We start from the raw sequence: 17,057 nt of genomic DNA on the forward strand, positions 1-17,057 counted from the left end.
TCATCTCCTTTAAACACCTGCTCTAATTTGGAGACCCTTTTAAGGTATAATCGAACTAGGTTTGGAAGGCCGCCATGAGCAAGAGTAATGGGGAAGAGACATTTCAAGTTTTCACTGTTAGTGATTGTAATCGTCACCAAATAAGGGAAGCAAATAGGTTGGAGATGCTATTGTGATGGAGTTTGATCCTTCTCAATTATTTGCTCCAATTCCTCACAGTCAGATATAACCAACTCACACAATTGTGGCAAATTTCGAGCGATGGTAGGTGAGAAGATGTATCTCAACCTTCTGCAATAACTGACTGTCAAAAGAGTGAGATTTTGAAAGTGTTCAACTTGGATGGGACCAGTCCATATCACCCGCAATTCAGTTAGTTTGGACAAGTTTAGGATCTTTAGACTTGAAAGATTATATCCAGAATATTCAAATAACTCTTCAAAATTGGAAATTGTTAAATATTCCGTACATGTTGATGTTCCTCCTCTCCTTTCAGGGACTGTCACGTTGCTTATTTGCTTCTTTTCTGTCATCTCCGAGAAGTGCAATACCTATAAACATATCATCAATTTAAGAATAAGCACAAGATTTCTTTTTCAATCTTTTATAGTCAAAGAATTCAAATTTTTATAGTCAAAGAACTCAAATAATCATAAATTACAAAAAAAAAAATCAACAAAAATATGGTGCAAAAATATGGTGCAAAAACACAACATAAATAATATTACGTGGTACTAGATAGTGTTTGCCATGTATATATATATAAGAAACTAAAATGTCTTAACAATTTATTCTTTGTAAATTATATAGATTATAAAGTATTCAGTTGAAATGTTATTTATGTTACTAATTGGTATTGTAATTAACTAAACTACTTAAAGGTTTATTTAGATTAGTTTTTAGACCAAAATTCTACAATGAAAACTATTTTTAAAGAGTTATACAAGCATTTATTTATTTTATAAAAGAAAATCAACAGGTGAAAATTTTAATAAATAATATATATAAGGTGGTCTTACTTGTATATTAGTTGGAACGATAAAAGGTGTCAATTGAGGACAATCTCTAACTCTTAACTCGTGTAAAGATGGCAATGTCAGCACGATGTCGTTTCTATCCCTTCCTTTCAATTGAGGCAAATTAATTAACTCAACTTCATTCAATCGTTCAAGACCTTGAGACATTGAGATTAACACGTCTGGTCTTTGGATTATATCTTGCAATTGGAAACAGCTCTTTATCCTCAGAGTTTGCAATTGCCCAAGACTATTAGCAACACACATTGGGAAGAGAAATTTCAACTTATTGCATTCTGTGACTTGTACTTCCCTTAGGCATTGGAAGCTTATGGTTGGTACTTGTGAGTCTTGGATTATTTCTTCCATTCCAAAGCATCTCCTTATCCACAGAGTTTGCAAATTGGGCGCATTTAGTTTTTTAGAGCTACCTCGAGCAACAATAATTGGAAAGAGAGATTTCAAGCTTTCACATTCCAAGATATCAATTCGAATCAAATTTGGAAAGCAAACAGGTAAGGGATGATGTTGTGATGACGTTTGATATTGCTCCAATTCCTCATATTTACATGACTGCAAATTGCTCAATTGTTCATTTGTCATCTTCCCAAATACCAATTCCTATAAACATATCATCAATTTTCAATTTCAAAATGTTCAAAGATGTCAACAACTAGCTTAACATTTCATCAATTAATTTCCTTACAAAAAAATTATTTTACCTTAAATCAATATTATACTCCAAAAATGTGGTACAAAAACAGTCATAAATAATATCACATAATTTGTACATATAAATAATTGGACAGTTGTAACAACGCAATTGGGAATTACTTCAACTCATTTTCATATATTAATACAAAATAAAAAACCACCTGTGTAAAAGGCTATATTTAAAAAAATTTTAAATATATTTTTTTTCTAGTTTATTTTTTAATACAAATTCTAAAATCATTCATAATTCCTTCCAACATTTAAATAGAAAGATACACGTGAGTGCGCTCGAACCCACATCCTCCTATTCAGACAACAACATCGATACTAACCAAACTAAAACTTATATATAATTTTATACAGCTTATTTTTGTTTACCCATATAATAGGTATAATCTAATTTAGTATTAGAATTTGCAACATCTAAAACATAAAGTTTGGATAATATTTTTTTTTTGAAAATTTTATTAATCTTATTATATGGTATTATAATCAACTAATTTGTTTAAAAGGTTATTTAGATTAGTTTTAGACCAAAATTATAAAATAAAATCTATCTTTTAAACAACTATTCAAACAACAAATTATTAAAGATAAAAAAGAAACAAATAAATAAATAATATAAAACAAAAAGAAAATTCTTACTTGTATCGTAGTCGAAATAATAAAATGTGTCAATTGAGGACAATTGTGTACTTTTAACTTCTGCAAAGACGACTGTGTGAACAAAATGCCGTTCATATCCGTTTTTTTCAATTGAGGCAAGTGAATCAACGAAACCTGAAATGAAAAGCATAATCAAATTTCCCAATCTTTGACCATATATAGGACAATAAGGAAAACAGATGTCAAGTTATTGCAGTGAGATACACATACTTCCCTTAGACTTTGGAGTAGACATTTGTATGCCAGTTGTCGGTCTTGGATTATATTTTCCAATTGCGAGCAACTCTTTATCTTCAAAGCATGCAATTGCCCAAGGCTATTAGCAACTGACATTGGGAAGATATGTTTTAAATTATTGCATCTCTCTATTTCAACAATCTTCAGACTTTGGAGGCTTAAATGATGACTGGGCCCTTCTTGTTCCATGCTCCTCAATTCAGCAATCGGGAATAACACTTGCATCTCACCACAATCTGAAACTATAACCTCTTCAAGCTTTTGTAAAAAACCTTGCGGCTGGGGAGCATTGCACATCTCTTCGAAATGAAACATACCACTTAATGATAACTTTCTCAAATTAGAGAGTGCAGTGGTTGGCACTTGCTGCTTTGATGCATCAATTAGGCATTACATAGAGTGGCACTGTCGAAGATCTAGAGAAGTCAACTTTCTAAATCCCAAGTCCAAGCTCGGAATAAGGTTTGGGTGACCCTCCACATCACCCAATTCAAGATATTCTACATCTTCAAATAGTTGCTTGCATGCATCTACAGACATATTGATTCTCAAAGATCTTGAGATTGAACAAGTTTCAAGGTCCATCTTTTGGAACCGCCATTCTCTTTTTATGCCAATGCAAACATCAAAGCTCCATAATCTACGAAACACAAAGCCATCTAGAAAACGTTCCGAAGAAATATCCAATGATATTACAACCAACTTTGGCAATAAATTCAACTCTGATAGGCTGGAATAGCTTTCCCTTTTAGTTGAATTCTCAGTCGCCCATTTTAATGAACTACAACCATGCAAGTATAGTTCTTCTAAATTGGACAATCTTCGTATTAAATTAGGAGTGATTCTTCGTAGTTCATAGCAATACGATAAATCCAACAGTCTTAGATTTTCCAAATCACCAGCTTCAGTCGGCAATTCAGTGATATCAGATCGACTTAAAGAGAGAATATGAAGTGTCTTCAGCTTCCCAAGCATTGAGATGTCAGAGAGTTTACAATCAATCAAATACAAAGTCCGAAGGTTCATATGAAACTAAAATGTAGACAGAGATATCAATAGATGATTCAAAGCACAAACTTGTAATGCCTTCATACCCTCAAAGAATTCGCTTGAAGTTTCCACGAAACGATTGCCACCATGTAAAAGAAGTTTGAGGTCTGGAAAACCCACTCCTTTAGGAAGTTCATCCGTTTGATCAGTTTCGATGGAGATTGCTTTGTAATGCTTGAAACTTTCATCCATCGGGAGTATTTCAACAGTCCCATAAGAAAAATCCTTTCTTGAAGATGCTATCCACAAAGCAAATTGGCGAACCACATCATGCATTTTGACATGCCTTTCTCCGCAATCTAGCAACAAACCGGAGTTCTTGAGGGTCTCAATTGATGCAAGCACTTCACTTCTAACATCTTTAATTGAGTCCATGCCTTTATACAACTCCATTCCCCATGCATATCCTACCAAGTTCTCCACATAAATCTCATCATCTTCAGGAAATAAAGAGCACAACAAGAAACATGTCTTGGTCTCCATATTCTTCAAGTAGTCGAAGCTCGCCTCAAGACATACATAGGCATTTTCTTCATTAACATCCTCAATTTCAGTCAATCTACGATCTTTGAGTCTCCGGTATGCAGCTTGCCACTCATGATGGGTTTTACCTTTCAAGGCACTTCCCAGCGGAACTATAGCTATAGGCAAACCCTCACATTTTTTGACAATTTGATTTGCTAGGATTTTAATAGAATCATCAGAAAAGTCATCTAGACCTGCTTTCTTTTCAAACAGAGTCCAAGCTTCATCATCATTCAAACAGCCAAGTTGTACCAGGTTTTGACAATCCATAGCTTGACATACTTGATGACGGCGTGTTGTTAAAAGAACTTTGCAGCCTTTATGATCATCCCCAATTGGAATTCCTATCTTCTCCTTTAAGTTGATAGATTCCCAAATATCATCAAGGACGATAAGAATCCTCGGTTCATTCTTCAGCCGTAACCATAATTCTTGCTCGGATCTTCTTCCTTGTTCATTCTTCATATCAAAGCCTATGTATTGTGCAATTTGATCTTGAATTATCTTAAAATTTGGCTTTTGAGACACAACCGTAATCACAACTTTGTCAAACAAATTCAGTTTTTGAGCTTGACTTCCAACTTCATGAGCCAGGGTGGTCTTGCCCACCCCTCCCATCCCCCACAACCCAATCATGTTGATATTCTCATCTTTTAAGGCTTCAATGATTTGATAGAATGCAGTCTCTGAAGATTTCGAAAACACAAATTCCTTAGAACATAGGAAATCTATAGTGGGAAGGGTAGTAGGAGCAGGGTAACCGACTGGTCCAAGTTGACCAAATTTGTCCAAAAGCTCAGAGATATCCTGGATTTTCTTCATTGTTTTCTTGCTTAATTGATATCTCCAACTCCAATTAGGGCACCAATTGAGACACCTCCTATTCAGTTGGATTTCCTCCTCCAGAGTTCCCATATCCGACAGTGTTTCGTCTACCCTTGATTGCAAGTTCTGTACATCATTTTCAATTTGTAGAAGCCGATTTTTAGCATCCTCAATCTTATGTAGTAGACGAACTCGTGCATCTGCAAGTTCACGCTTTTTCTCTCGGAGCTTTTCAACATTGTCATGAAAGCAACAGACATAATCAAGTTGATCTGCCTGGAAAAGTCAACCACTCGGAAAGCATAAACTCTAACACAACTGGGTTTTGTTGGTTTAGTAGCCAAAGGGTTTGTGTTATGACATTAGTGCAGTATTGGATCTAAATTATGAGGATTTGTTTTTCTCAATTATATTTTAGTAGATTGAAAAGGAAAGGGGAATCTTCCTTTGCAAGAAGTTGGTACTGATTGGTTTGCCAATGACGCCCACATGGCATGAAATGATAGAGGACGACCTAGAAAAAAGTGAAAGTCTTTGGGTCATATATTTTCCATCAAGTTTCAATAATTGATTTGTTTTCACTACATTATTTTCATTTGTTATTAGAAATGAAAATGGTTTTTCTTTATTCATTTTTATACATTTAAGGTGTATTTTCTATTTTTAATTTGTTTGCAAATTTTAGAGACAAACGTAAGTATACTTGTTAAAATTTATTTATTTTTATTATATAGAAATCTCTTTTCCTCAAAATTAACTATAAATAACAATAGAATTTTTGAAATTTCAATCTCATCTGAGAGACATTCAAAAATTCTAATGTAAAAATTATAGGAGTAGGCCAATTTTACAAAAACACTCCTAGTTATAAGCGTTTTTAGCTAATTTGCAGAAAAACCCTTCTAGTTGGAAGCGTTTTTAATGTGTTGCTAGAAAAACGCTTCTAGTTGAAAGTGTTTTCTACTAAATCAATTCATTTTCCCTCAATGATAACTTTAATGACTACTTTCTCCAACGACTATTTAATTAGCCATTGGACCCCCCACCCACCCTCTATGGTCCCATTTTATTTCCTATATAACCCTTTCCCATTTCATTTTTCTTCCAATTCAATCTCAAATCTCTCTTAAATTTCTCTAAATTCCCTCTTAAATTCCCACTCAAAATTTATTTCTCTCACAACTTTATTTTTTATTAAAATTATTTCAACATTTTCATAAATTTATTTTTCTATTATAAATTATTCGGCGTTTTCCAAAATTAGCAATGACAAAATCTCTATTCGTTTTGATGACAACCACATTTTCGTTGACCAATTGCAAATGGTAAGAATATTTTTTATTATATTTCAATGTTGTTTAATTTTACTATTTCTTGTTATATTTGAATTTAATCTTTTGTATATTTTTTTACCTAAATAGGAAGAATATCAAATTTTAGAGACGTATATTCGTAATCTATCCGCTTATCCATCACCCTTGATCGAACCCTACTTGAGAGATGTCGATTTTTGCGTGTGACCCTTGTAAACGCGTTAATGGAAAAGTGGAGACCCAAGATGCACACATTTCATCTTCCATACGGCGTGTGTACTATCACTTTGGAGGACATGCAACTATAGCTTAGGTTACCGGTGGATGGATTGAAAGTGACTGGATCAGTTCAAGCAGTCGATTGGGGAGACGTATGCAAGAAACTTTTAAGGAAGGTTCCAGAGACGATTTTTGACGCCCATATAGATATGAGTTGGTTAAGAAGAAATTTTGGTGGGCTTGATGAGGATCCAACTGAAGTCTAAAAAGAACAACACGCTTGGGCTGTAACACCCGAAAACCCGGTTTAAAAGTTATGACTAGATATTGAGGAATTAAATCAACTCGTTCAAAGCTTCAGTTCAAATGAAACTCTATGCATGCTTCAAAAAGATAAAATTTTGGCAAAACACCCATAGATGGTTAGAAAAGCCGAGTTCGAAAACACTTATTTAAAACCCATAATTCATATTCAAAATCACGAGTTTTAAAAGTACTAATGTGAGCAGATCATTTCCAGTAGTAAAACAATCCTTTGTTACAAACCATATATTTTATTTTCAAAAAATACTTAAATGATTACTTAACCTTGTAGCAAAAAATTTTCAAAGTTTGTTTTAGTTTGAAAACCGAAATCTAACTTGTCAGCTCGTGTGATTTGTAGTTTAATGCTCAGAAATATTAAATGGCGACGAATAAAACAAAAACTAAAACTAGGACCAAAAACATATTACAGTCCAAAAATAATTAAATCGTAAACCCACAAATATTTTATCTGGTAACCAATCCGAGCTCCCGCAAGTTGTCCGGTTCTAAGTCAGAAGTCAACCTAAAATGTATTAAACAAACAAATAAGCTAGAAGCCTAGTGTGTGTCTCAACCCACAAGCATAATTTTTATTTAACAAGCACATACGTAAATGTGATTACAAAATTTTACTTTAATTTATCAATAACATATCAAAATGTTGTATTACCAGAAACATATATATTCCAGATCGTAATATCATATAACCGGAACATATTTTGGTTTGGAATATCATAATTTCATAGACAATATATATCATACTAGAATGTCATGTTTTCATAAGTGCATATGTCATACCAGACCAGAACAAATGCATACACAAATCCTACCTTCATCTGCTACACACCAACTCCATCCAACGAATCACACCAATTAGGACTTTAAGAGTCCATCCATTCAAATCACACCGGATCGTGGTGGTATGCCACTCATAATAGTACAGCTCAGTTGCCAAACATATATAGTGGTTTAACTACCGAAAATGCAATAATGCTACTAGAAAACACTTCCTCCAACAAAATAGAACCACCCCAATGCATATGCTAAATCACGTTGACATACATAGCACATAGTTTTTATGCAGGCAAACATAAACAGATATTATACGGAATGTAACTTACACATAATTTATATAGATCATAGCATATCATATTCATGGTCGAATCGGATAACTTATCAAAACAGATAACAAAATATGTATAACACACATGGTTCACAAAATAGTCATGCTTAACTCACGTACCTACTTATAGCAGATAATATCGCATTATTATATTTATCAAAATTTATTTAACATACTTCCTACACTTACCCATATTTGTTGTACTGAAATTTATGTTTTCTAGGCATATATAATGCACCTAGACTCAAATTTTGAGTCCTTTAGTCGACCTCTAATTGGCCCAAAAGACCCACTCAACCCAAAAAGCTAGCCCGTGTGGTCCACATAGTCTATCCACACGATTTGCATGATTTCACACGACAATGTGGGAAAACGGCCTACATGACAAGCCACATGGATTGTAAAAATACACATCATCATGTGCCTTACACGGGCTACAAAATCACACACGGTCATGTGTCCCTCACAGCCTACCACATGGTTATGTGTCACTGGATAGTTTCAGAAAACAACTTTGTTTTGCATATTTTCTAAATTTTTGATAAGTTTTTCAAGTTAGATCACACGTCTGATGGCTGATTTTGATGTAGATTCATGAAAGAACACACTAGAACCTAAAATCAATATTCCAAACGTATCAAATTAGTAACAAAATGCAACACTAAATCAAGATTGACTCACTAACATAACATTAAAGCACCTAGCACAAAGAAAACAATAACAACAATATCTAAGTCATCGAAGGAACGCCCAACACCTCTCGTTCTTCTCCTAAAAATGCATGGAACTCATTAAGTATACAAAATACACATTAATACCACACTATTAAAGCTCTGAAACCTTAAACGCCCAATGAAGTAATTTCAATACATGGCTGAAAAAATGGAGGATGAAGCAACCTTACCCTTAATAACTAAAACTGATAGCACAAAGGACAAATGATACGCAAATTAACAAAAGAATAATAAAAAAAAAAGAAGAGAGAAAAAAAGCATGAAAAACTAAAAAACCAACCATAAAGAAAGAAACTAACGAGAAAGTGAAGAGAGAGGGAGAGAGTGAGAGGACGGCATCTTTGTGCAAGAAAGTTATGCGGTTTGGACATAAGGGCAAGTTGGCAATGAAGAATGCTTAAGAAAAGAGATTCAATTGAAGTTAACAGTGAAGAATGCTTTTAATGTGGCTAACATTAGACCAAGACAAATAATTGTAAGTTTTGTCAAAAATCTTAGTTTTCTTTTTTAATCTTTGGTTAATGAGCAGAATTCACATACTTTGTTTTTTTCTTATAGCTCAATAAATATTTCTTCGCTCATAAGAAAAAAAAGAGTAAGTGGTACATAATATCGAATAAATGGCATGTAGTTTTCCAAATTAACTCCTTAAATAGAAATAACTTTATTTACTGCTCCATTCATTTTAAAATTCCTCTTTGGCCCACCATTCTATGTCACTACCAATTGGCCATGCAATTTCTTAAGCTGTAGCAGATCCTTCCACTATAACCGATTTCGTTGCTCGTTGTCTAACGTGCCAGCAAGTTAAGATTCCCTTATGGAAATGGGAGTGTGTAATGATGGACTTTGTTAGTGGGTTACCTTCAACACCTACTAAAAAAGGATTCTGTATGGGTCATTGTGGATTGGTTGACCAAGTTTGCCCATTTTATTCTAGTTTGGACAGATTATTCTTTGCATAAATTGGCCAAGCTCTATATTTCTGAGATTGTGAGACTTCGTAGGGTTCTGATTTTGATAATTTCAGATAGAAATCCTAAATTCATGTCTCGATTTTGAAAAAAAAATTATGAGGCTTTGGGTTCGAGATTGAACTTCAATACTGCATTCCATCCTTAGGTCGATGGTCAATCTGAGTGGGTGATTCAGATACTGGAGGGTATGCTTTGAAATTATGTAAATGATTTTCGAGGTAGTTTAGATGATTTCCTACCTTTGGCTGAGTTCGTCTATAACAACAGTTTTTAGTCTAGCTGTAACACCCTCTAACCCTAAATCGTCATCGAAACAAGGTTACGAGGCATTACCGAACCTATCAGACAATCTACAAATAATTCCTAAATAAATAATAAATATATTATAATATAATCATAAATTCATATAAATTTTTACTAATTGACTTCATTCATTTTTCTTTTTCTTTTTTTTAAAAATTCAATATAGCCCCTTTTATAAATATTTAACCTTCCCTTCTAATTTCAAATCGCAACCAAACCAATTCCAGTAGTTCAACCAATGCATTTATATTCTCAAATATACTTAAATCATACTTGAGATATTGACTTAACAACTTGATTAATGAAAACCCTATTATCGTTTCTAATTAACTCATAAAATTATTCAAACCATTTCAATTCAATACTAATGTCATAAACAATTTCTACCATTTCACTAATTTAATCATCAAAACACCAAATATCTTTCTTTACAACAAAATCGTATAACATACCAAAATAACCACTATAATCCCTATGTACATGCCATTTTCATTTAAAGGAAGAAAACATCACCAAAATGTTTCTGCTGGAGTCGGGATCGTTTGGATGCTGGACCGGGACACTTGACTCCTATCAACCTGCGCACAGAAACAACCGTAAGCTGAGTATTCCATACTCAGTGGTATTACCATAATTCAAATAATAATAATAATAATAGAATATAATTATCAAGCATATAACTATCTAATTTTTCAAATATCAATTCATTCTTAAACTTTCATTAATTAACAATAACAGTACAATTTTTAGCTATTCTTCAATTTCAATCACATATCACATATAATATTTTCAATCACTACATGAACATTAAGTTCAAGCCTTTCATTTTCAATCTCAATTTCAATCCACAATTTTAAATTTTCTCATATTCAATACTACAATCGATCAAATTCATTTGATCAATCCGGAATTTGACAGATACAGGGATTCCAACCCAAACACACCAGTACGGCACATTGTGCCTAAAACAATACACAGTACCTGATTAGTATACGGCACATAAGTGAATAAAACGACACACGAGGTGCCTAAAATACGACACATAAAGTGCCTGATATATGACATATAAAGTGTCTGATCGACAAAGTCGATAAATCTCGTACTCTTCCAAATCCTATGGCATGCCAACTATATCCAACTTAGCCCGACTAGTTAATAGGGTATTCCGTATTACTTTTCGATTTCAATTTCATTCTCAATTTAACTACAACTCAATTCAATATACTTTTCCATTTCAATTCACATACAATTTAATTTCAATTCACATTCATCGTTCAACTCAATTTTCATTCAATTCAACAAAAACACTTACCTTATAATTTACTTACCATATACATAAATTAATTTAACATTTAATGAATAAATAAATAATTAGAATTATAGTAATACAAACCTGAATTTTGTAGTTACTCCTCGATGATTTTTTCCTTTCCTTTCGGTACTAATGCCCTGGGTTCTTTGCTAGCTTTTAAAGCTTTAAAACCTTAAACCTTAGTTTTTCTTTTTCTCCTTTCCCTGCTCTGTTTCGAAATGGTTCTGCTATTCTTTTTTTCCTTTTCATTTCTTTCATTTCTTATATATATACTAATTAATAATAATAAATATCTAATTTTTAACTAATACATATATTACAAATGTATACATATATTCTTTTACACTTGTACTTAATCTATACCCTACACTTGTCACAAATTAATTTATTAATCACATAAAAATATTATAATTTAATTATTTAACTAATAGATACCTTTTAAATAATAAATATCTACTTAATATACAAATATAAATATTACAATTGTATATATTTATCTTTTTATACATGTACTATTTAATCATCATACATTTGACATAAATATAATATCATGATAATGATAATATTAATAAATAATATTAGTTAATGTTATAAATATGTTTTTACTTAAATTTTAAGTAAATAAATAATTTAATACAAGTGTATATATATTCACATATTACACATGTACCACTTATCACCCTACATTTGTCATGTTTTAATTTATTTATTTCATAATATAATAATTAATATAATTTATAATTTAATATAAAACCTTAATAATAATTAATACTAAGATTTTTTAAAAAATCATATAAAAATATTAGATTTTAACGGCTTATGCCGCCTCACTTATGTTAATTGGCATAATTGCCATTTTGACCTCTTTCTATTTTTTAATCTATAATTAAACTTTTACCCTTTATTTAATTTAATCCTTTTTCGCAATTACTCTTAATTAAGCTATATTCACCTAATTAAAATTTAATTAGACACACTACTAGACTCATAAATATTTTTAATAATTATTTTTGAACTCGATTTACTAAGATGGAGGTTCAATAGTACACTTTTTCGATGCCCGTGAATTTTGGGTCATTACACTAGCATCCAGATGGCACCTTACAAAGTTCTATATGGTTGTAAGTGTCGTACTCCACTATGTTGGACTGAGTTGGGGGAGCGACGAGTTTTGGGTCCTGAGTTGGTTTCCAAGACTGAGGGCAAGGTCAGATTAATTCAGGATCGTCTTAAGGTAGCTTTTGATAGACAGAAGTCATATGCAGATTTGAAAAGGAGGGATATCGATTACGCTGGGGGTGACTCCATTTTCCGTAAGGTATCTTTGTGGAAGAAAGTTCTGGGTTTGGACGTAAGGGCAAGTTGAGCACTAAGTTCATTGCACCGTATCAGATTCTAAAGCGTGTGAGACCGGTCGCTTATCAGTTAGAGTTACCTCCAAAGTTAGACCGTATTCATAAAGTATTTCACGTCTCTATGTTAAGGAGGTATCGGTTTGACCCATCTCATGTTGTTTCTGTTGAGGAGATCGAGGTTAGACTAGATTTGACATTTAAGGATGAACCGGTTTAAATTTTAGATCACCATGTAAAGGTTTTGAGGAGGAAGCCTATTCCATTAGTTAAGGTTCTGTGGCAGAATCATGGCATTAAGGAAGCCACGTGAGAACTTGAGGACTCGATGCTTCAGTAGTATCCTCATCTATTCGGATTAGGTAAATTTTGAGTCTAAAATTTCTTTTAAGGGGTAGAGTTCTAATGCCCTGACTAATTTTACTTTTTTTCTATGAATTTTATCATAAATGTGTATCTGATTCAGTGGCTAAGTGTTTTAGGTGTGTGTTTGAGGTCTTGGGTTTAAGCCCCACTTTTGGGAAAATAAGTTATTTTTTATCCTAGCCTATTCATTGGCGATTGGGTTTATGTCTTATCTTCAGTAAACTCATATCAAAATGAGCTTGTTGATTCGAGTAATAAGGAGTTAGCTTGCCTTGAGGTTTTGTGTTTGAGTTCTTGTGAGAATTGGAGTGATAATTTTTGCTTCGGTTGTCAGATAGAGGTACCTTTGATTTAGTTTTTATTTAATTTTTATTTTTAAATTTTATTTTTGATTTTTCCTAAAACTCCTCCTCCTTCTCTCATTTTTTTTCCTTTCCTTTCTTCTCTCTATTTTTTTCTCTTTCATTGAAAAATAATTCCTCCCTTTCCACTCTACAGTCTTTCGTTCCAACTAAACCATGTGCCATTGTTATTTGACCGGTATTGTAGTTCGTTTAACACTCTCTTTTGTCTCAAATTCTGATTGTAATTCTATTTAGTAAGTTTGGGTAGGTGTAGTTATTACTTTTGGTTGGTGTTTCTTTATTGACAGTGTTTTTGTTAATGCCATGTAGGGGAAGACAAGGGGTTCGAGATTGTCCATCGGTGACTTAGTTGTACGTAACTACCATCGTTCGATTGAAGGTAAGGGTTTTGTTGCATAATGGGTTGAATGGATCGTTTTGGTTTCAATTTTAGTATCAATTTAATCGACTAATTCAGTGACTTATTGGTTAATTGTACGTTCTGGTTATCTCATGGGAGCGTTCACATCAAATCCGAATCAGATGTGTAATAAAAACACGAGAAAATGAGGTTCGATGAAAGTAAAAAAAAGCGGCTAGTCGACGCCAGATAACGAAAGCTGTGTGGTATTTTTATAAATCGAACATAAAAATAAAATTACAACAATTATATGCCAATACTATGCGATAGTATCACACATTCATAGTTTGATTCATATCATACTTAATTTAATTCCTTCATTACATAACCATTCACTTCTTTAATTTCCAAATCACATTTCTTTATATAATTCATTCCATTATATCGCATTTGCTATTTAATAACATTTTCATTTCAAAACTACTATCATCTCAAGTCATGATTTCAGTTTTATCAATTACTTCCCCTATTAACATGACTCAGACTCAGATATGCGGATCCAACCAACACATCAAAGTTTGTCACCAAATGCCTAATAGATAAACCATAGAAATTGATTACACCTTGCGCTAGCTAGTAAGATCAAAAAAATATGTTCCCAGCACTGGTCAGTATAACTGACGAATGGGGTGCCCAACACTCCCTGACACATAGTCGTAAAACCTTAAACTCTTCCTATCCTACCCAAACAGTTAATAGGGTAATAATTTTCACAATTTAATTTATAACAAATTACATAATCATACATCACCAATTATCAATTCAATCATTCATTTACCAACATAACAAAACATCTCATTTCCATATAGAATATAATCTCACATGCATCTCATTTCGGAATATAATCTCACATACAATATATGCTATTATTATAGCTATACAATTTAATCATTTATCACCAATAATTATTTGATCATAACAATTCAATTCAAATTTATCATTTTGCAACATTACTCTAGCAATTAACTTACCTTATATACTTACCTAATAATACAATGTGTAATAGGAGTAAATACAAAAGTTTAGATTATAAAAACACCAACAATAGATTTCAAGCTATTCAACATCGACTTTATTTTTCCCTTTCTTACTCGAGCATTCCGAAACAACGTTAGCTATGGAATAAAACAAACCACACATTTCATCAATACACAAATAATTTCACATTTAATTATCAAATTACATAACTTTTGTACTTTATTCAATTTAGTCCCTAAAATTGGGCTAGCCTAACTTTCACTTTAAACCCTAAATTTTTATACTAATTTCACTACAAGCCTAATTTAATTCCCTATTTCTCAATGTCATCCCCTAATTTTGAGTTTTTTTACAATTTGGTCCCTATTACTCAAAATCAACCATTAACTTCACATTTAACCTCTTTTCACTTCTAACCTAAAAATCTATCAAATTAGTCCCTATGGCTTTAACTAATCTTAAACAATACTGAAAAAGAAGGCATGGGTTGAATGAAAAAATAAGACATCAGAATTCCGAAAACATAAAAATTACAAGAAAATAAATTGAAGCTTGAATGCTTAAACCTCTAATGCCGAATACTTATTCTTCTCCCTTTAATTTCAACTTGCATCAAGAAAGAATGAAAATGTTTTTATTTTATTCTCCACTAACTTGTTTTAAGTTATTTTATTATATTATGTTTTATGTTATTAATTTATTTATTTGAAGTAAAAATTTACAACATTTTTAACATTTAAAACCATGGTGACATCCACTTATAAACCATAGGTATAATTACCTTTTAAGTCCCCTTAAATAAATTCTAATTAGAATTCTTTAGTAATTCATACGTTTATCACTTACACGATTTAGTCCCTATACTAAAATTAAGCCTTAATTCAATTAAATTTCTTAACCGAAATTCAACTCGCTTCTAATAAAACTCTATAAATATTTAATAAAAATATTTACGAGTTCGGTTCATGGAAACGGAGTCCCAAAACCTCACTTTCCGACACCATTGACTTTTGAATCATTATAAGGATGTTTTTCAATTAAGCACTAACACAAAGAAAATACTTGAACTGATAGAAAACAATACATGCTCCCAAGTGTATACAAGAAAAAGATAAAGAATTAAAGCACAGAGGTTGAAAAAAAGAGTTGTTGATCTTTCTCGATAGCTTTTAATCTTTTGTAATCTTTTTTGTTGTTGTTGAACATTTGAAAGCTGGTATTTATAGTCCCAATTTGATTTCCACCCATTGTGGTTGTTGTGGAATTGAATAGAATCATTGGGATGTAAAAACCAATGCATTAATGTCACCTACAACAATAAGTATCGATACATTTGGAGGGCTATCGATACTTTGGGCATTTAATGCCTCAATTTAGTGATCATTAAAGCTTGTAGTATCGATACAATAGGGTATGTATTGATACTTGCTATGAGGTATCAGTACTCGGATAATTTATTGTTTAATTTTCAAAACATTGAACCTTAAAACAGTATCATTACCAGGAGGAGGTATCAATATATTTGGTAAGGTATTAATACTTTGTATTTGTCCTCAATATTTTTTTAGAAACAGAAGCTCAATTCGGTATCGATACTATGAAAGAGTATCAATACTTTGGTCAAGGTATCGATTCTCTTTTATCCGTGCTCTTTTTTTGAATTTCGAAGCTCAATTCGGTATCAATACTTGGGGTTAAGGTATCAATACCTTGTTTAGAGTATCAATACTTTGATCCCTGTGAGGATTTTAACTTGAATAAAAATGTTAGAAATATTGTTTATTGTTTTAAAAAACTTCCAAAATAATTTTCAAGTATTTGAAAGATTATTTAAAATTTCTCTCTCAAAATATTTTGAAACAAATTTTTACTTTCAAATTTATCAAGTTTTATTTCAAAAACAAGTTTTACTCAAAAACATTATTTTTTTTATATCAAAACTCTTATCAAATTAAAGCTTCACTTAACAAAACATAATCTTTAAACATTACATCTAAATATTAAATATTAAATATTAAAAATAAAATATAAACATATAATATACAATTTATTATTATAAACTAATAAATAATTCACTAAAATTAATGTTTTAATCAACATCTCTATTAGGAAAATGACCATTTAATTCTTTTTAAAAGTTTAATAACTAAATTTAGATTAAAAAATAAGAATCAAATTTAATAAAAATATATAAACGTTTAGAGCTAAAATTGTTATTATACTTCTAATTAATTCTTTTTCTTTCACCTATGCAGTTCTATAATTACATTACAAAG

The 17,057-nt window shown here is 31.8% G+C and overlaps 1 protein-coding gene across 1 annotated transcript; it reads right to left on the reverse strand.

The window, feature by feature from the left end:
• Positions 1 to 3,023: 3,023 nt before the first annotated feature.
• Positions 3,024 to 7,707, reverse strand: LOC121217246 (disease resistance protein At4g27190). Its single transcript, XM_041092769.1, has 3 exons — positions 7,702 to 7,707; positions 3,711 to 5,309; positions 3,024 to 3,665 (listed from the first exon to the last, which is right to left on the reverse strand). Exons 1-3 carry the CDS (start codon positions 7,705 to 7,707, stop codon positions 3,024 to 3,026), a joined length of 2,247 nt encoding a protein of 748 aa, XP_040948703.1.
• Positions 7,708 to 17,057: the final 9,350 nt, after the last annotated feature.

The sequence above is a fragment of the Gossypium hirsutum genome, chromosome D05 (assembly GCF_007990345.1).
Source record: "Gossypium hirsutum isolate 1008001.06 chromosome D05, Gossypium_hirsutum_v2.1, whole genome shotgun sequence".
Lineage (NCBI taxonomy): Eukaryota > Viridiplantae > Streptophyta > Magnoliopsida > Malvales > Malvaceae > Gossypium > Gossypium hirsutum.